The sequence below is a fragment of the Gadus morhua genome, unplaced genomic scaffold, assembly GCF_902167405.1.
Source record: "Gadus morhua unplaced genomic scaffold, gadMor3.0, whole genome shotgun sequence".
Classification (NCBI taxonomy): domain Eukaryota; kingdom Metazoa; phylum Chordata; class Actinopteri; order Gadiformes; family Gadidae; genus Gadus; species Gadus morhua.
Genome location: NW_021963970.1, coordinates 26,249 through 47,325, shown reverse-complemented (window position 1 = coordinate 47,325; position 21,077 = coordinate 26,249). Strand labels below are relative to the sequence as shown.

Sequence of the window (21,077 nt, the reverse complement as noted above, 5' to 3'; positions counted from 1 at the left end):
CTGCTTACTGTAAATAAATAAAATTATATCTTTTGTAAGTCCGTCTCTCGCCCTTTATACAAAACGTGCAACGAATCTGTGTGACGGTTGGCCAAAGTACAGAGTACAAAGTACAGGGCCAAGGTTGTATTTCCTGGGGTGCAATTCCCCAGGTGGCGTTGTCGAACAACTTTCCCCCCCCCTTTTCTCCATTCCGCCACATACGCAACACAGCATGCGGAGGTGAGCCTACCTGTGCTCTGAGGTGAGCGGCGAGGGCAACGACCCGGAAATGGACGGGCCGAAGAGGCAGGAAGCGAGAGTTCAGGAGGAAGGCCACGGATTACCTGCAGGATGGTACGGGGTGGTGCGAGATTTTTCAATGTCGTAAAGACCACACAGCTGCTGAATGAGTACACTTTCGAAATTGCGACCCTGATCAGAATGAATGCGTGCTGGAACACCAAACTTCGAAAACCACTCTGTGACGAGCACCTGTGCCACTGTAGAGGCGCGCTGGTCACGAGTGGGAATGGCAAGAGTGTATTTACTGAAAACATCCGTCAAAACGAGGACGTTCTCCAGCCCATTATGGGTTGGTTCAAGCAGGGTGAAATCCATTGCAAGGATTTCGTTAGGCTCAGAAGCAAGCAGATGTCCCATGAAGCTACGACCTGGTGGCCCGGAGTCTTTAGCCACTTGGCACCGCTCACAAGTTTGACACCAGCGCCTCACATCAGATGACATCCCCGGCCAATAGCACCGCTGCCTAAGCAATTCCAGAGTCCTGCCCACCCCCTGGTGACCGTGATTTTGATGGACCTCCGTGAGGACTTTATTCTTTATGGCAGTTGGCAACAGCACCTGGAGAACCACCTCACCCCCATCGGAGCGAAAGGATTGCCGGTACAATACTCCGGCCAATTCCTTCAATCGCTCCCACTGCTTGAGGAGCACCGAAGCTGATGGGGATAACTGCTTGCGTTCCTCATGATTCGGGTATCGTTTCTGCTGCCAAAACACAAGGACTTCCTGGGTCACAGGGTCGGTTCGCTGAAGTTCTCCAATGTCTGCGGGTAGATGCTGAGGCAAAGCCTGAATAGCAGCCTGACAGGCTGCAGGCCCTCGAACCTGGAGAGCTTGTTTCAATGGCTGTGGAAGCTGCATACCGGGGATGATCATTTCAAGGTCTACGGTTCTGGGTGGATACAAGCGAGACAGAGCGTCCGCATTTGTGTTACTCTTGCCAGAGCGGTAACGAATCTCAAAATCGAACGACGCGAGTTGGGCTACCCAACGCTGCTCCAGGGCTCCAAGTTTAGCCGATGACAAATGGCTAAGCGGATTATTGTCCATAAAGACAATGCATTTGTGGCCAAGCAAGTACTCACGGAATTTGTCCGCCATAGCCCATTTTAGCGCCAGAAACTCAAGCTTCATAGAGCTATAATTGACTGGGTTGCGTTCGGATGGCCTCAGGCTTCGGCTGGCATATGCTATAGGTTGGACCTTTCCTCCATGCTCTTGCGAGAGCACTGCGCCCAGGCCTCCATGGCTTGCGTCGACTTCCAAGATGAATGGCAGGGAGAAGTCAGCGTATGCCAGTACGGGTGCAGTGGTAAGCTTAGATTTTAAAGCTTCAAAGCCCCGCTGATGTTCTCCCGTCCACCTTTCTTACACTTGCGGTTCGGACCGTCTGGACTTGGAAGCCACAAGTTCAGCAACCAGGCGATGTTAAAGGTGCAGCCAACTTGGCAAAGCCCTCCACGAAGTGCCGATAATAACTAGCGAACCCAAGAAAGGACCGCAGCTCCAAGATGGTGGTTGGAGGCTGCCAGCTGGCTACCGCTTCAACCTTGCATGGATCGGTGGAAACACCTTTGGCCGAAATGATATGGCCCAAGTAACGCACCTCGTGTTGGAAGAAGGCGCACTTTGACAACTTTGCCTTTAGACTTTCGTATTTCAGCCGCTGCAGCACCACTTCCAATCTCACAAGATGTTGCTGAAAGATGGAGGAGAAGACAACAATATCGTCCAGATACAAAAGCAACGACTGACATTGCTGATCTCCGAAAATCCGTTGCATGAGTCGCTGGAACGTGCTGGGTGCATTACACAACCCGAAAGGCATGCGATTCCATTCGAAGAGTCCTTGGGTCGGTCGGCCTCTGCCACCGGAACCTGGTTATACCCGCTGGCTAAATCCATAGTGGAAAACCAGTGAGTGCATCCAGCGATTCCTCAATCCGAGGGAGAGGGAACGCGTCTTTTCGAGTTTTGTTGTTAAGCTGCCGGTAGTCTACGCACAAGCGCAGACTCCCATCTTTTTTTTTAACCAACACGATCGGTGAAGCAAACGGACTGCAGCTCTCTCGGATAACCTGCGCATCAAGCAGCTGGCTGATGACCACTTTGATGACCACTTTGACCACTTCATATTCTGATGGAGGAATACGACGGTAGCGCTGACGAATGGGAGTGTCGTCAAGAAGCGGGATTTCATGCGCTATCAGGTTGGTGCAACCCAGGTCGCCGTCGTGAGAAGAAAAGACAGAAGCGTATTTCCCAAGAAGAAGACAAGCTTCCTCCCGCTCTTCGGCTGACAAAGCAGACAGATTAACCGCGTCTACTTGATCTTGTAGCGTAGAAGTCACGGCCTGGGATGCAACAGTGGCTAGGTAAGATGGAACCTCCTTAACCCCAGAAGGTAAGCTCACCACGCGAACCTCACGCAAAACCCCAACCTCTGTACGGGGGTAAAGCAACACATCAGAAGTGCCCACATTGACAATAGGTATGTACACAGTACCTCCCTCAACTCGAACCAGTGCTGGGGACGCCAGCAGCCCAGCAGGAAGGCCCTGATCCGAGGGTTCAAAGAGCACAGTACTCCCAGAATGTTGGGTAGAACAGGTGGTTGGAACTAACTGCATAGTGCCACCAAAGATACGGCAAGCCTTCTTGCCTCGCAGCTTGACCTTGCCAATGACATCAGCAGGGGAAGTCAGAGAAGCTTGATGACATCTCTGCAATGCCTGCACCACAAGCTTTGGTGCTTCGGTAACGGTGTGCAGCTTGAACAGGGCAGAGCCATGTTGCCCAAACAAGGTGCTATAACATCTTCATAAGATGTTCATCCCCAAGACACCCGGGGCAGAAAGAGATACATCAGCTGGAGGATCCTTGACAACCAAGTTTTTGGACTCTGGGAGGTTCGGTGTGGGAGTTATAGCCCCAAACGCGTATTCCTTGGTATAGCGCCACCTAGTGACCGGCGTGTCTGGATTTTGTCGTCTGCATAGTCCGAAGAGATCTGGATCTAGTCATGCAATTGGCGTGTCGGCACCATTTACGGTTTGGGCTGTGGTCCCACTTTTAGGGAGGTAAGTATAATAGGAAAAATCCTTACAAAAACAATAGGGATCCAACCTGTTGGCTTGGACCCCTAAAAAAATCCTTACAAAAACAATAGGGATCCAACCTGTTGGCTTGGACCCCTAACTAGAACTGCAAGCAGTTATGCAGGGGTCCAAGAAGTGTGCATTTCGCCGGCACAACGCGAAGCATGTGTTCGAAATTGAGAAACGGCGTATGCCAAAAGATGCAGCTGACTCCAGTGAATCTGTGGATATAAAGGTTTTGACTGTGGGAGGTTCGGTGTGGGAGTTATAGCCCAAAACGCGTTTTCAGAACATTCCATTGGCCAATTAGGAGATGTATTATTTCGTCGTTTTTTTGCGCCCTCTTGTGGCGAAATTTTCCAAAGACAATTTTCCTTTTCCAAATAACTCCCGCCCACATTAATAATTCTTGACCATAATTTTTATATAGACTCGGGTTTGCCCCTTGATGGTTCCCTCATATTTTGAAGAACATTACTTTGGCCAATTAGAAGATATACAATTTCCTCGTTTATTGCGCCCCCTAATGGCGACATTTTCCAAAATTTTTATCTAACGTCATTATGGTTAGCACCAACATGTGTGTAAAATTTGGACTCGAGCCGATGCCTAATTTTGGATTTTTTTGGATTTTTGATTTTTCACGTCTAATTTAGCTAATAAACCAATATTCAAAACGCTACCGTTTTGTCGTCGAGGGTCGGATCCAAAAAGTGATCAATGCATCTTTGCGTGTGCGTCTGAAGATGCCGTGTGCAAAGTTTGGTGTCGATTGGTCAAGAAATGTGGGAGGAGTAGCGAAAAAACAGTTTTGCGGTTTTCGCGATTTTGCGAAAAAAAATTCTAGACGCAAATGGGCGTGGCCTAGGCCAAAAGATGCAGCAGACTCCAGTGAATATGTGGGTACAAGTTTTTGAATGTGGGAGGTTCGGTGTGGGAGTTATAGCCCCAAACGCGTATTCCTTGGTATAGCGCCACCTAGTGGCCGGCAGGTCTGGATTTTGTCGTCTGCATAGTCTTCACGTACCTGGATCTAGTCATGTAATTGGTGTGTGTGCACCATTTACGGTTTGGGCTGTAGTACCACTTTCTTGGTAGGAAGTATAATAAGAAAAATCCTTACAAAAACAATAGGGATCCAACCTGTTGGCTTGGACCCCTAATAATAGGAAGAAAAATCCTTACAAAAACAATAGGGATCCAACCTGTTGGCTTGGACCCCTAACTAGAACTGCAAGCAGTTATGCAGGGGTCCAAGAAGTGTGCATTTCGCCGGCACAACGCGACAAGAAATGTGTGTTTCGCCGGCACAACACGAAGCAAGTATTCAAAACGCTACCGTGAACAACATGTGGATATAAAGGTTTTGACTGTGGGAGCTTCGGTGTGGGAGTTATAGCCTAAAACGCGTTTTCAGAACATTGGCCAAATAGGAGATAGACAATGTCGTCGTTTTTTGGCGCCGCCCTGTGGCGACATTTTCCAAAGACAATTTTCCTTTGCCAAATAACTCCCGCCCATATAAATAATTCTTGGCCATATTCTCTATATAGACTCGGGTTTGCCCCTTGATGGTTTCCCTTGAGTTTGAAGAACATTCCTTTGGCCAATTAGAAGATATACAATTTCCTCGTTTATTGCGCCCCCTAATGGCGAAATTTTCCGAAATTTTTATCGAACGTTATTAAGGTTAGCACCAACATGTGTGTAGAATTTGGACTCGATCCGATGTCTAATTTTGGATTTTTTTGGATTTTTAATTTTCCACGTCTAATTTAGCTAATAAACAAATATTCAAAACTCTACCGTTTCGTCGTCGAAGGTCGGATCAAAAAACTGTCTATCATTTCTTTGCGTGTGCGTCTGAAGATGCCGTGTGCAAAGTTTAGTGTCGATTGGTCAAGAAATGTGGGAGGAGTAGCGAAAATACAGTTTTGCGGTTTTCGCGATTTTGCGAAAAAAAATTATAGACGCAAATGGGCGTGGCCTATGCCAAAAGATGCAGCAGACTCCAGTGAATAAGTGCGTACAAGTTTTTGACTCTGGGAGGTTTGGTGTGGGAGTTATACCCGCAAACGCGTATTCCTTGGTATAGCGCCACCTAGTGACCGGCGTGTCTGGATTTTGTCGTCTGCGTAATGTTCACGGACCTGGATCTAGTCATGCAATTGGCGTGTCGGCACCATTTACGGTTTGGGCTGTGGGCCCACTTCTAGGGGGAAATAATAATAACTAGAACTGCAAGCAGTTATGCAGGGGTCCAAGAAGTGTGCATTTCGCCGGCACAACGCGACAACAAATGTGCGTTTCGCCGGCACAACGCGAAGCATGTGTTCAAAACGCTACCCTGAACCTGTGGATACAAAGGATTTGACTGTAGTAGGAGTAGCGAGAAGTCAGTGTAGCGTTTTCGCGGCGAAATTTTGTAGAAGATATACAATTTCCTCGTTTATTGTGCCCCCTAATGGCGAAATATTCCGAAATTTTTATCGAACGTCATTAAGGTTAGCACCAACATGTGTGTAGAATTTGGACTCGATCCGATGTCTAATTTTGGATTTTTTTGGATTTTTAATTTTCCACGTCTAATTTAGCTAATAAACAAATATTCAAAACTCTAACGTTTCGTCGTCGAAGGTTGGATCAAAAAACTGTCTACCATTTCTTTGCGTGTGCGTCTGAAGATGCCGTGTGCAAAGTTTGGTGTCAATTGGTCGAGAAATGTGGGAGGAGTAGCGAAAAAACAGTTTTGCGGTTTTCGCGATCTTGCGAAAAAAAATTCTAGACGCAAATGGGCGTGGCCTAGGCCAAAAGATGCAGCAGACTCCAGTGCATCTGTGTGTACAAGTTTTTGGACTCTGGGAGGTTCGGTGTGGGAGTTATAGCCCCAAACGCGTATTCCTTGGTATAGCGCCACCTAGGGACCGGCGTGTCTGGATTTTGTCGTCTGCGTAGTCCGAAGAGATCTGGATCTAGTCATGCAATTGGCGTGTCGGCACCATTTACGGTTTGGGCTGTAGTACCACTTTTAGGGAGGTAAGAATAATAGGAATAATCCTTACAAAAACAATAGGGATCCAACCTGTTGGCTTGGACCCCTAACTAGAACTGCAAGCAGTTATGCAGGGGTCCAAGAAGTGTGCATTTCGCCGGCACAACGCGACAAGAAATGTGTGTTTCGCCGGCACAACACGAAGCAAGTATTCAAAACGCTACCGTGAACAACATGTGGATATAAAGGTTTTGACTGTGGGAGCTTCGGTGTGGGAGTTATAGCCTAAAACGCCTTTTCAAAACATTGGCCAAATAGGAGATAGACAATGTCGTCGTTTTTTGGCGCCGCCCTGTGGCGACATTTTCCAAAGACAATTTTCCTTTGCCAAATAACTCCCGCCCACATTAATAATTCTTGGCCATATTTTCTATATAGACTCGGGTTTGCCCCTTGATGGTTTCCCTTGAGTTTGAAGAACATTCCTTTGGCCAATTAGAAGATATACAATTTCCTCGTTTCTAACGCCCCCTTAGGGCGTAATTTTCCGAATTTTTATTCGAACGTCGTTAAGGGTGGCGCTAACATGTGTGTTAAATTTGGACTCGATCCGATGTGTAATTTTGGTTTTTTTTGGATTTTGGATTTTTCACGTCTAATTTAGCTGATAAACCAATATTCAAAACATTACCGTTTCGTCGTCGAGGGTCGGATCAAAAAAGTGATCGATGCATTCTTTGCGTGTGCGTCTGAAGATGCCGTGTGCAAAGTTTGGTGTCGATTGGTCAAGAAATGTGGGAGGAGTAGGGAAAAAACAGTTTTGCGGTTTTCGCGATTTTGCGAAAAAAAAATTATGGACGCAAATGGGCGTGGCCTATGCCAATAGATGCAGCAGACTCCAGTGAATATGTGCGTACAAGTTTTTGACTGTGGGAGGTTCGGTGTGGGAGTTATAGCCGCAAACGCGTATTCCTTGGTATAGCGCCACCTAGTGACCGGCGTGTCTGGATTTTGTTATCTGAGTAGCGGTGCCGGACCTGAATCTAGTCATGCTATTGGCATGTCCGCACCATTTACGGTTTGGGCTGTGGGCCCACTTTTAGCGCGGGAAGTATAATAAAAACTAGAACTGCAAGCAGTTATGCAGGGGTCCAAGAAGTGTGCATTTCGCCGGCACAACGCGACAAGAAATGTGCATTTCGCCGGCACAACGCGAAGGAAGTATTAAAAACGCTACCGTGAACAACATTATATGTGCATTTTGCCGGCACAACGCGACAAGAAATGTGCGTTTCGCCGGCACAACGCGAAGCAAGTATTCAAAACACTACCGTGAACAACCTGTGGATACAAAGGTTTCGACTGTGGGGGGTTCGGTGTGGGAGTTATAGCCCCAAACGCCTTGTCCGCTACCGTTTCGATTGGTTTGCTTTACCAGAGCCCCGTTGGCCAGCATGTTTCCAGGTCCATTCAGACAGTGTCTTGGATGGACCTGGAATGCAGACACACTGTTTCCGCCTCTCACGACGTGGACGAGGGGTTGGGTTTTGAGAGGCACATTTTTTTGAAAAAATCAAAAAAATCCAAATGGTATTTTAAAGATTGAATAAAAAGGTAACCTAAATCCATGGCTAACATACTACAATGAGGGTACATCATATATCTGTGGATTAATACTTACGTAATGTTATCAATGGTTTGTTAATGCGCATTTAACACTATTTATTGTTGAGTAATGATTGGTTAGACATTAAGTATACTTAGTTAACTATACTTACTATAGCATTAACTAAGCATAACAGTTAGTTGTACTTAGTTAATACTTATCTTAGCATTAACTAAGTAAAACTAACTGTAATGCTTAGTTAATGCTAAGATAAGTATTAACTAAGCATTAGTTAGTTTCACTTGGCTGATGCTTAGATTAGCATTAACTAAGGATAACAGTTAGTTTGACTTAGTTAATGTTTATCAAGCATTACGCAAGTATTTAGAAATGGTTAGTTAGCTATGAGTTATTAACTAAGCATTAACAAATAGTTTATGAATGTACCCTTATTGTAAATTGTAAGTTGTAGATGAATAGGGAAAAAATGCTGAAAAGGGACAAAATATCTATGGCTTTTATTAGAGGGGCAAATAAAAAAAAAAAATAAAAAAAAATGGGGAGAAAATTTAAAGTAAAAATCCTAAAGTTAAAAATGGATAATATTTATTATTTATTAGAAAAAATAGAAGAGACGAAGACAAAACATTTAAAACATTGGGTAGTGCTAAAAAAAAGAAAACCTTAACTATGGCTTTGTTTAGAGGGGCAAATCCATAACAAAAAAATGGGGAGAAAATGCATTATTTATTAGAAAAAAAAAAAAAAAAAAAAATAGAATATTTAATATTTAATATTTATTTGAAAAAATAGAAAAGACAAAGACAAAACATTTAAAACATTGGGTAGTGCTAAAAAAAACCCCCATATCTATGGCTTTGTTTAGTGGGGCAAATCCATTAAAAAAAATGGGGAGAAAATTCATTATTCATTAGAAAAAATCGAAAATTAAAAATATATATTTAATATTTATTATTTATTTGAAAAAATAGAAAAGAGACAAAACATTTAAATTATTGGGTAGTGCTAAAACCTGCGAGCCAAACGAGCTAACCAGTTACAGAAGGAAATCTAAACAGAGGCACTCATGATCGGCGTAGTACGTGGACAGAATTCGCACTCTGATATCAGTGGGATTAATGTCACGAATGTATACGTGATCAATTGTTGTGTCGTTTTCTGTGGTTGGCAAAGAGACAATTTGGGTGTAACCTTGCTGTCGCATGAAATTTTCTGTAGATTTAGAAACAAGGGCATTGTCGTTGAAGTCACCCATAATTACCTTTCCTCCTGAAAGTTGGTTAAAGTGTTGCATTACCAAAGCGAGATTGTGTTTGAATAAGGCGAGTTGATATGATGGCGGTTTGTACAGCACAATGTAATTGTAATTCAAAGGCTGAACATTAAACATGATGGCTTCCAAGTCACTGCATGGCATGTGTATAATGTTACAAGTGATGTGGTCTTTGTGATAGTAGCCCACACCACCGTGCCGTTTGTTTACCAAGTCTTGGAATTGGGTCATGTTATGGTAGGATTGGGACCGGAGTTTGTGATTAAAAGTCCAACCTGGCATTTCAATGGAACTGACTGATGTGCTTTGTTCCAGCCATGTTTCTGTCACGCAAATGATGTCAGCACTCAAGATTCTCTGGTCATGTTTAAGGTCTTCCATGTGTTGACATAGACCTTGAATGTTGTGTAGGCATATTTTGAGGGTTGAAGTTATTTCTGCTGGGGGAGTTGCAATGAATGGTTCCATTTTTTGCAGGGCAATGTCGATGTCTCGTTTTGAATAGAAGGCTTTGGCTGTGTAGTGTTGAATGCTAAGGTTTTCCTCACACGTTACTCGGCTTAATGCTACATATGCTTGGCCAGCTGCAAATATATCTTTGAGGGACACTACAGCTCTTTCTAAAGTTAAACCTTGAACTTTGTGTATGGTACAGGCCCATGCTAGGCGTAACGGGAATTGGCGTCTAGATCCACCAGTCATTGCTTTGTCTTCAACAGCATCTATGGGTGTTGCTTGTTGAAATTGTGGCTCCAAGCATAGAGACCTACTCCTCAGTTTCCTGCCGATTTTGTCATTGTCAAAGTTAACCAAAATGGTTTTGGGAAACTGAACGTTTCCTTGAAATGTTATTTTGCAAACGGTACCGAATACACCATTGACCAATCCGTCGGACAGATCTATATTTTTGATGAGCATAACGCGAGCTGATGGACCAACGATTAACGTTCTGCTTAAGCATGTCTGTTTATCAAAAGTTTGTGGACTACGTTTTTTCGTTACATTTCCTGTGTTAGGGTCTCTCTGAGTATCTTGAGCTTGAATTTGCACTATATCCGTACATGTCTTGTTTAACATGGTGATGTTATGGACTTCCACTGCAGTATTTGTTGAGAAAATGTGAAGGTCCTGTGTCAGTTCCCCCTCGTCTGTCTCGCGTTGTCTTAGTAAGATTTCATCTCGCTCATAAAGATTGTCACCTTTTCTGTGTTTCCTAAGACGATTCAAGGTTTCAGCAAACTCTTTGTTTTTTTGTCGCATTATCTTAGTCAACTCAATGTGAGTGAAATGATTGTTCCACAGATCGGTCACCAATTGCTCGCGGTAAAGATGTGTTCCCATTACAGGGCCGAGCTGGAAGAAGTCACCAACTGCCATGATTGATACATTCCCAAATAATGCATAATCTCCTTGTTGCTTTATTTGTCGTAGTCTGCCATGGACATACGTCAGGATTTTATGATCAACCATACTCACCTCGTCCAAAATGAGTATTTGTAAGTCTTTCATGGTGGCTCTTAACGAATTGATTCTTTCATCTCCTAGAGGTTGATATGGCAGTTTGGCAGATGTAGTAATAGCAAAGGTGCTGTGTATTGTGCTTCCGTTGATATTATATGCTGCTACTCCTGTAGGAGCTGCTAGCAAAACATGAGTGTCGTCTGGATTAATGGACATTCTTGCAAAGAGTCTGCATGACTCGTAGTACACAGCTTTAATCAGGTGGGACTTTCCTGTGCCTGCTCCCCCTGAAATGAATACGCGAAACGGGTCAGGGTTTTTGCCATTGACTTTGTCAAGGCACCATGCGCGGATTTTGTAAAAAATTTGAGTTTGTTGTTCGTTTAACGTGCGCATAATGGCCAGACCTTCAGCTCTTTGTATCGAGTGTGTGGGAAATTCTTTAGACAGTGTCGCGATTGTGTCCGACTGCAAGTCCGGTATGGCTTCTCTTTCATTTTGATTTGTGTCGTTGTTGTTAGTCATCTCCTCCTGACATTCTAATCGCTCCAACTCAGATTCAGGACAAAGGTCTGCCCATGCCTCGTCGTGAGCCCCGTGGTGCCCTGCAACCTCTTGGCATCTGTCGAGCTCATCTGCATCTACTTCAAACAGGGATCTGTTCAAATCTACAACTTCCTTAACACTTTGCGTTGTATTGCTGCTGTTAGTGATGGAACCGGTCCTGTAAAATTGCTCATAACTGTTGTACGGTGGAGGTTTTATCTCATCTGTTGAATAATGAGGCAAAAACAATTGTAGCAAACTTTGGTAGTGCTTTTCTGGATATTTGGTTTGTGAGAAACGAGCGTATCTAACAACAGCATCAGATCCCCTAGTTCTCATCTTAAAGGTCCCATGACATGAAAATCTCACTTTGTGAGGTTTTCTAACATAAATATGAGTTCCCCTAGCCTGCCTATGGTCCCCCAGTGGCTAAAACTTGCGTTTGGTGTAAAACGAGCACTAGCTGTTCTGCTCGCCTTTGAAAAAACGGAGGCTCAAGCGCGCTGATTTGGAATGTCTGTGCTCATGACGTCATGAGGAATCTCGGCTCCTCCCCTTACTCTGCCTGGCCCGCCCAGAGACGTTGGCCCGCCAATGAGACTCGACCGTGCGAGCGCCACATGTGTGTGTGTGAATACACACACTGTAACGCAAGTGTTTCTTGTCGGTTCTTTGACGTGTCTTGTATTTCCACAACGAGACTGTCGTGGGGGTTATCTGAGCCATGTTTGAGAAGGAATTGGGGGAAAGGAACTTTGGTTTGACTCGCTGAAGTACATGAACTGCGACATGCCGCCGGTTGCCGCGAGGCACCATCGCCCGGCAGCGGGCAGCTGGCAGCAGGCAGCGCGCGGTTCAGTCGACTTCAGGTTGATGTGAAAGTGGAAGAACCAGAGACGTCGCAGAACCCGACAAAGTCGTTTGTGATTCATAATATCGTCTGGAGGCGCACACAATATATTATATGATATAGATATCTATGTATTATATGATATTATTTAGATATAGAGCTCCAGGACTGTAACGCAAGTGTTGTACACTTCCTTGTTATTTGGCGCATAACGCGTCGGACTCTCGTCTCTGGTATTTCTACAACGAGACTCGTATTGGGGGTTATCTCAGCCAAGGTTGAGAATGAATTGGGGGGAAAGAACTTTGGCTTCGACTCCCTCAAGTCAAGAACATGAACCACGACAAGGAGGAGAAAGGGATCTTTGCCGGGCAGCGCTTAGGCACCTCCGCCTCCGGCGGTGGTCCCTCAGCGGGGCTCAAGCGGGAGACATTCGCCGCCAACAATCCCTTTCTCCTCCATGTCGTGGTTCATGTTCTTGAGGGAGTCAAAGCCAAAGTTCCTTCCCCCCAATTCATTCTCAACTTTGGCTGAGATAACCCCCAATACGAGTCTCGTTGTAGAAATACCAGAGACGAGAGTCCGACGCGTTATGCGCCATCACACCAACAGCAGAACGGTTATCCAAATAACATGGAAGTGTACAACACTTGCGTTACAGTCCTGGAGCTCTATATCTAAATAATATCATATAATACATAGATATCTATATCATATAACATATTGTGTGCGCCTCCAGACAATATTATGAATCACAAACGACTTTGACGGGTTCTGCGACGTCTCTGGTTCTTCCAATTTCACATCAACCTGAAGTCGACTGAACTGCGCGCTGCCTGCTGCCGGCTGCCCGCTGCCGGGCGATGGTGCCTCGCGGCATGTCGCAGTTCATGTAGCCTACTTCAGCGAGTCAAACCAAAGTTCCTTTCCCCCAATTCCTTCTCAACCATGGCTCAGATAACCCCCACGACAGTCTCGTTGTGGAAATACAAGACACGTCAAAGAACCGACAAGAAACACTTGCGTTACAGTGTGTGTATTCACATTGATGTGGACGTTGAAGAACCAGGAACGTCGGAATATCGGCTCACACAGCTTTTGGCCGTGATAATATGTATTATATGATATAGATATCTGTGTAGGCTATATGATAATATTTAGATATAGAGCTCCAGGACTCCCGTGTGTTCTAGAATATTTACAGAACACGGCTAAAGGCTGTGTGCGCCTCGCCATTGCGATACATCCACTGTAAACAGAGCGCATGGTACCGTCCCTGGCTGCAAGCTGCTCAGGGCCACACCCCCACCCTCCTCCTTGACACGCCCACCGAAACAGCGCATTTGGGGGAAGCTCAATGTGCGACTGGCTCGGAGTGGCTGTAACTCTGCACCACGGCTGAATTTCAGGAACGTCTTTGAATACTGTGTTAGTTGCCCACTAATACCTATATTAAAGAATACATAAAATAGCATGTCATGGGACCTTTAACAAAGCCAGTGTTTTTTTCCAGTTTAACAGAGCCCTTGCTGTGCTGCTCTTTCCCGTACAGAACTCTGTATTTTGAAACAAATGTGGCTATACAAATATCATGGAAAATTGCGCCCTGGGGGCGGTTTTTGTAGCGGTCCGTTATGCTCGTCATCCATATTGAGTCTGTTGATGTGTCACCCTGTTCTGCTTTGCTTTGAATGACACTGAGCGGAAAACTCATTCTGACGGTATTTTCACCAGTAGGGATAAATGTGACCAGTCTTGAGCTTTCGTTGAGATGCATGTTTGTAACTCGATAAACACTTTCTTGAGCTGAGACCTCGCGATTGTGGAGAAAGACACTTCCCAACTTATTGAGTGTTTGTTTTGCATCTAAATTTCCATGTTTTTTCATTTCATTTTGAGTATGTTGTAACAATAAGCCCATGTCTTGTTCTGCTTTTGAGATGTAGGATATTATGTATACTACACAAGCAAAAGCATCGCAGACATATTGTATGTCCATGTTGGCATCCCAGCAACGCAAAAGGTCTTTGTTGTATTGATTAACGTAAACATCTGATGGGTTGCGTTTGTGTACAACCGCGTTTTTATTGGTTGTCAATCGGTAGGCATTTTCAAACATTTCCTGGGTGATGTTAATGGAAGCAAATAGCTGATCCACAGTGTCAAAGGTTAGGTCTGGACTTGAAAGAGCATGTTTGACCCTTGTCATGACACTTTTAGCCACCTCTTTTTCTTTTCGCATTTCTAATATAGAGACGTCTATCGGATCAGCGTCTGTTACCTCCTGGTTCTCGTCTGTTTTACTTCTACAAAGAAAGGTGTGGTTGCTTGGAGGACGTGGAAAGTTAAATCTGCATGTTGTGCCTTTTTTCCTACAACTCTTTGAGTGCTTGGAGCTGTGTTTTTGAACGCTGGAAACAACTTCATGCAATGCGTCGGTTGCTGGCGGGAGTTCACAACTGATGTATTTATCTATAAATTGTGTGACTTCTTGGTCTGTGTTTTTGCCTATTTTCGGTGCATTTTCTACCCAGAAAAGACAATGTGTATGGGGTGAGCCGCGTTGTTGGAATTCAACTCTAAAAAATGTCTCGATAACTTTACCAATGGGGTTAGCTGGTGACTTGATGACGTCATTTAGGAAAGTCTGAAACCTGTGTTGGAACATTCTTGCCGCGGTAACCGGATTAGTTTTGAGTAAATTGCACCTCTGTGACCAGTCCAGGTCGTTGACATTTCCCTGTATTTTCTGTAGTCTCATGAAAACATCGATGAGTTCAGTCCAGCGTAAATCAGCACATGAAAATGAACAGAACCAAGTAGGGACACCAAGCTGACGAACCATAGCAAATAGATTTTTCTGTACACCTTGCCAAAAAACTGGAGTCCCTCGGATCGGTTGAAGGAACTTGTAACCGAGATCGGTTTTTAAGACATTTTGTACATAGTCTTTGTTTGAAAGCATGGCGGAAGTTATAGCCAATGATTCCCCTGCATGGTAACCTTTTCTCAGTGCTATGGACACCTTGGAAACAACCTGATTGACCTCAGATAAATATTGAGCATAGAAAATGTAGTCCAAGTTGCTGCTAAACCTCCCATCAGCATTTAGGATTCGTGTGTTGATGTATCTACTGAGAGTGAGCCTGTGGGGCCGTGCATCATGGAATGTACCTGTCCCTTTGGGGAAAAGAGTTGGAAAACATTTTGCTTCATTGCCCTTATCTGTCAGTAGTCTAACAGGACTGTTGCCCTCAGCTGGAGCTATTGATAAAACACTTTCGAAATGCTGATCAAATATTTCTTGTGCGATATCAATTGGTTGCAAACATGTGTCCAAGAGTAACCCGTGTGTTTGAGTTTCATATATGTGGTCAGCTTCTTCATCATCCGACACCTGGTCTGATTGAGTTGTAATGTCACTGCTTTCAGGTGCAGATGGAGTGTCATTAACTGGGTTGCATTCTTTCAAAACAGAACATGCATCTTCTGGCAAGGGATTTTCCCATTCTGCGTTAAAGTCTATGTCCTTATACCATTTATTCATGTCCTTTAAACATGCTATCGCATTTTGGATTTTTTGAGTATGCACATATTGATACTGATAATGCCCCTTATAAGTAAGTTTTCTTTTTCATTATTAGCATATTTTTCAAAACTGCTGTTTTTTACCTGTTCTTTGAAAGGTTCATTATTGGCATATTTTTCGATACTGCTATTTTTCCGATTTGCTTGATACTGTTCATCACAATTATATCTTTGTTGTGTTTTTTGCTTTTTAAGTTGTCTATATTCTGTGTCTTCAGCATACGTTTTCTTTTGTCTTAGAAGTCTTAATTTATCCGTACAATTTTTACGTGGTGAAACAAGGTCTGCATTGGACATTTTGTGCGACATTTCACAGAAGCTAGTTAAACTAAAGCATGTATGAGAGGTTTTTCCTTTGACACATGCAATTGGTTCATAATGGCATTCGTTGCAGTGTTTCAGATATATAGCTTTTCTTAAAATCGGCTCAATGTTCGCCGTAAATGTAATCCATTTCTGTTGACTGTATGTGTAAATATCAATACAGAGCAAATCTGCAGAAGCTTGTATTTCCAACTCTGTTGCCCAAGATCCAACATATTTCATTTTGGAGTCCCTGAGATATTGCTCCACAGAAGCAAATTGCTGTCTTAGACAAGTAATGTAATGAAGTGGATTATTTGAGACGTGATTCACTACAGCCTTTCGAAAGGCCTTGTGATGTGACTCGCAACCACTCAATACAGACGAAAGAGAACGAAAGAAACAATTACCATCACCTTCAATGGATGTTGTTTGGCATGGTTCAGGCTGTGCCATATCGAAGGTTTGTACAACAATATTTTGATCTAAACTTGGTACGATATTCAGTTTGTTGCAGATCCTGTTTTTGTCCCTTAATGTCAATCCAGTAAAAATTATATTGGGGCTATCCGTTACAGAAGTTAAACAGACATCTGATGCACCCACTGTGTGAATTGGAGGATCACTGTCAATGTTTACAGTTGTGTCACATGTAGAAGTGTTTGCTACAGGCTGCACAGTTTCAAGGGAAAAAGACGCGTTTACTGCAAGGGAATTTCTATCTGTTACCGAAAGGACACAGAGATCAGAGTCACTGTCTGTGTCCAAAGTACCTTCATGTGCCAAAGTGCTGGCTTCAGGCTGTGCAGTGAAAGCAGTAAATGGTGAGTTTACCTCAACAGCTTTCACACCAGTGACTTCAAACACCTTGTTTGGGATATCAAAAGCATGTGGATGATTTTGATATAAGGAATTGCCAAGGTTCTCAATATGGTCATATAACTCATACACAGTAGCATAGTGCGCTACTATGCTGGTTCCATCCGGTGCAACTGAACCCCAAGTACTACGAGAATGAGGATCGAAAACAGCAAAAGCAGTTTCGACCTTGAAAACAGCACAGACACTTCCTTGGATGTTGAGCAAGCATGTGTCTGTCTGCAGCAGTGTCTTCTGAATAGCCTCTTCTAAAGGCATGGCTATGTTTTGCAAAGAAGCGTCATAATCATCCTTTTGATCAAGACTTCCAGTGAGTGTATCAAAGTATTCCAAACTAAATAATTTATTGTTGAATTTGCAGTGTCTGGGTAACTCGGAAATGAAAATATGCCCACTGGTTTTGGCTGCACTGATTTCCTTATTTTCTAGCATAGATGTGTACAAGCCATTACCTCGTTTTAGAATATGATGAATGTTCTTTTTTTTCCATTTGAGAACGCTATGGGTGGTGTGGGTCATAATCGCCGCTATGCCATTTGTAGCACACTGCTTACCTGCGTTTTCCCCGAATATGTGGCTGCTCTGGTCAAACGATCCTTGAAGACACCCAGGGTTGTCATAAGTCACATGACTTGATGTAGCAGCTCTGGCAGGTGCAAAATCACAGGGTGCCTAAAAACACAACAGTAGTTCAATCAAAAAGGAGTGTAACCAATAGTTTATATCGAAATTAAAAAAGGCTAGGAATCAATCAGCTGTAGTTCATGGCTGTGTATAATGGGAAAACGGAATTGTACATGAAATTAACATTACTTTAACTAATTTCCAAGATCTAATAAATGGCAGGAAAACTCACAAGGAACAGGGAATAACATGTTAAAAATAAGTACCTTCTGATTGCCAAGTGTTACATGAGGATCTTCAAGCTGGCCATTGTCCTCAGGCGGGCCCTGCTGAAATGACATTTCAGTGTTTTTAAAAGCATGTTGGTTCCCAGTAAGTAATTCGAAAATGTACATAGTATAGGCAAATTAGTCAGAACTGCACACTTACACCATAGCAATGTTTTAAAAGAATAAACACATGAAAACAAAATGGGTCTCTTAAGCTGTGGCTTTTCCCGTTGGTATACCATTTTTCCACTAGTAATTACATACCTGCTGACTGCTCGCAGTGACCTCAGGTACTGGTTGAAACGGCTCATGGTCCTCAATGTGTGTCATCTGCAATCACAAACATTACGAATGTTAAAAAAATTAGGTTTACCCCTACATGCAAACTCATAAGCCATAGAAAAGGGGACATTTGGTGTATTGTGGTGAACAGAATTAAGGACAAAGAAAACTTTTATTTCAGTTCAGTTTAAATAATTAAAATTAGCACAACAAGTTCATCAGCCAACCTTCTTGACATTTCCAATTCATAGTGTGTAGATATTACCAAGAACATGTTAAAAACAGTTCAACTATGTTGATTGTAATTATGAAGTAAAAATGTAAATGTTTCTAGATACTGATCCTGGAACTGATTGATTGCTTATTTGCAAATCATTTTTTATATTGTTGTCATTACCTTGGTTGAACATCCCAAGAAGCTGGTCTCATTGGCTGTTGGTTTATCAGCCTGGGCCACCACAACTTTTGGCCCCCAAGGTGTTGGCTCCTCGTGTTTTCTCTGTCCAGAGACAACCCGAGCAGTTGGCTGGTTCACCTTCTACAATGAGGTAAGGGAGCAAAATTATCATGAGATTGTATGAAAATTGAAAAGTGGGCAGTTCAAAGAACTTACTGCTAATGTAGTTTATTTAAAACAGTAACAAACATAGTGTTGTGCACGCCTGTATTTTGTGGCGCTACATACAAATTTAACAACAAACCCAAATATTAAATTATTACAAGATGCTCTCTTTTTCCCCCATTCCTTTACCTCACAAAACTCTGTTTGAAGAAACGGCCACTCATCAACACACAGAGTCTTGTCATCCCCCTCCGGTTGAGCAAACTGCAAAGACATAGTAAGAATTATATGTACATTACAATTGAGAAATGGAAACCCAAAATTACACATTCTTAAAGGGAACTTAGAGAAAATATCAAAAGAATAGAGAACGCACTCTATTCACTGTATGCGTTTAATCATTACATGTTGTATGCAAATTACCTTGCTCGAATGCACAAAGACGCTGCCCTCCAGAGTGGCTGGCACAGCAGCTTCTGGAACAGGTCGAGGAGGAGGTACGCCCTCCAGAGTAGCTGGTACAGCAGCTTCTGGAACAGGTCGAGGGGGAGGTACCAGCTTCGAAGGTTTGGCAATCCTTGCTGGAGTTTGAAGTGCCTGGAAAATAATTGTAAATCATTGGCAAAACAATACCTACACAGAGAATGTTGGACTATCTCTTGTGTTAAAGGCAAAATCAGAAAATAGTTGTTCCTGTGTTTCAACCAAAAAACAAGTACATATTTCACTGAGAAATTACCAACCTCAAGGCGGGCCTTCTTTCCTTTGGAGACCACAGCCGTGGTTCCATGTGCCACCTTCCGTTTCTATCATAATGGAAGAGAACGGAAATGATAACAGTTAATGAAATATAACACTTTTATTATCAATGCAACTATCTGTACCATACAATGTAAAGCTTGTCATATAGGATTACAGGCGCTATTAATATGTATGCACTCACAAACAGTTAATATTAAAATCACACAAATTACCTTTGAGCGATTCCCCATGGGGACGTCAAGGTTGGATGGAACAATGCGATCCATTGCAGCCAACTTGTCAGTGCTAAACCGGATAGGGTTTAGCACGACAAAGCACTCCCTCAGGACCAGAGGAGGCACACAAACCTAGAAATGAAAAACAGAATTGAGCCATTGACCACTTGCCTCATAGGAATAGCATTTAAATGAAACAACAAATGTACGCATCATTACGGTTTAATTTCCTATCAGCTATCATACCAATGTACAAACCTCATGAGGAAGGATCCGCACGGAAGACTGATCCCAGTCCTCAAGCGCATCCCAGGACTCAGGTTGGCTGCGCTATAAACACATAGGGAGAATTAGTATTCAATAAATGTGGCCTAACTAAAACAGGCACATCCCAGGACTCAGGTTGGCTGCGCTATAAACACATAGGGGGAATTAGTATTCAATAAATGTGGCCTAACTAAAACTAAAGCTTTTCAAAATTGTATAACTTTTACCTTTCCGCGACGTCCGACGACAGTTTCCTTGAAGGGGTCAAGGGGACGTGGACGTGAAACCTCTCCCTTCACAACCACGGTGGTAGCAAAGGGTCTCACAGTCGGGGGTGACTTGGGAGGAGACACAGGCGGTGGTGTAACAGGCAGAGGTGACTGTAGCTGCTGAAAGGAGAAGTGCCACAGAAGCTTCGCGAGAAGCGGCATCCCCAGATCGTCACTCAGGTGGATCTATTATAATGAGAAGCACAGGTTATTATTGAAATAAACTGCTTTCGCCATATAAAAAATGACATTACATGAATTTCTCACGTGCCAAGTTATAACACGACTTACCCCATCACGACTCCACAAGGCACGTGAGTCCAGCGGAAAGCGGTCAGCTGTGACGCAGTACTTTACATCTGCAGAAGAAAACAAATATTAAACCATACACTGTATACATATTTTACACGTGGTACCAAGAGGTGGTGTTGATACACTAAAAGCTTTCCTACAAAGTTATTCTATGCTGACATTATCTCTTAATCATTTTTACATACCGTTCTTTGCTGCAACGCGACGAAACTCCTCTCGAAGGAAGTGTTGCGGTGCCAATTCACTCGCCAGCCGGGGAGGGAAATCGAGCACAAACACCTGATCCGCACAAAAGTTTTGGATTACACACTATACAATTCTGTTAAATAGTCTGCCTTGAAAATACACTTTATTTTGTAACACAAAAACTACCTTAGGCCATCGACTGCGGGCAGCTCTCAGAAGTCCATCGAAGGCAACTCCAGCTGCTTCGATGCCGGGCGTCGCCGTGAGGTTGTTGCTTGGAGCCAGCAAGCAAACGATGTCGGGGGTTCTGGGGATGTCTGCGTTCAGCAACTCAGTGCGGAGCTCAGCGGCAGACGCCCCAGGCGTAGACAGGAACCCAAACGAAAGGCAACCGTCTGGCATCCTCACGTAACGGTCAACCAACGCA

General features: G+C 43.6%; 1 protein-coding gene and 1 long non-coding RNA gene across 2 annotated transcripts; both read right to left on the bottom strand.

Annotated features, from left to right (window-relative positions):
• Positions 1–18,456: 18,456 nt before the first annotated feature.
• Positions 18,457–19,937, bottom strand: LOC115538421 (dihydrolipoyllysine-residue acetyltransferase component of pyruvate dehydrogenase complex, mitochondrial-like). Its single transcript, XM_030349987.1, has 6 exons — positions 19,875–19,937; positions 19,614–19,748; positions 19,383–19,445; positions 19,063–19,236; positions 18,829–18,903; positions 18,457–18,615 (listed from the first exon to the last, which is right to left on the bottom strand). The coding sequence occupies exons 2-6, from the start codon at positions 19,665–19,667 to the stop codon at positions 18,457–18,459; spliced, it is 525 nt and encodes a 174-aa protein (XP_030205847.1). The 5' UTR covers positions 19,668–19,748; positions 19,875–19,937.
• Positions 19,938–20,007: 70 nt separating this feature from the next.
• Positions 20,008–20,530, bottom strand: LOC115538422 (uncharacterized). Its single transcript, XR_003975309.1, has 3 exons — positions 20,444–20,530; positions 20,111–20,338; positions 20,008–20,028 (listed from the first exon to the last, which is right to left on the bottom strand). It is a non-coding gene; the product is annotated as an uncharacterized LOC115538422 (long non-coding RNA).
• Between the last annotated feature and the right edge of the window lie 547 nt (positions 20,531–21,077).

Excerpts from the sequence above, each read along its gene's own strand:
- LOC115538421 (XM_030349987.1), bottom strand. The coding sequence starts at position 19,667 with ATGGATCGCATTGTTCCATCCAACCTTGACGTCCCCATGGGGAATCGC. Across the intron at positions 18,904-19,062 it reads TCTTTGTGCATTCGAGCAAG|TTTGCTCAACCGGAGGGGGA; the intron begins GTAATTTGCATA and ends ATGTCTTTGCAG. Across the intron at positions 18,616-18,828 it reads TTCAAACAGAGTTTTGTGAG|AAGGTGAACCAGCCAACTGC; the intron begins GTAAAGGAATGG and ends ACCTCATTGTAG.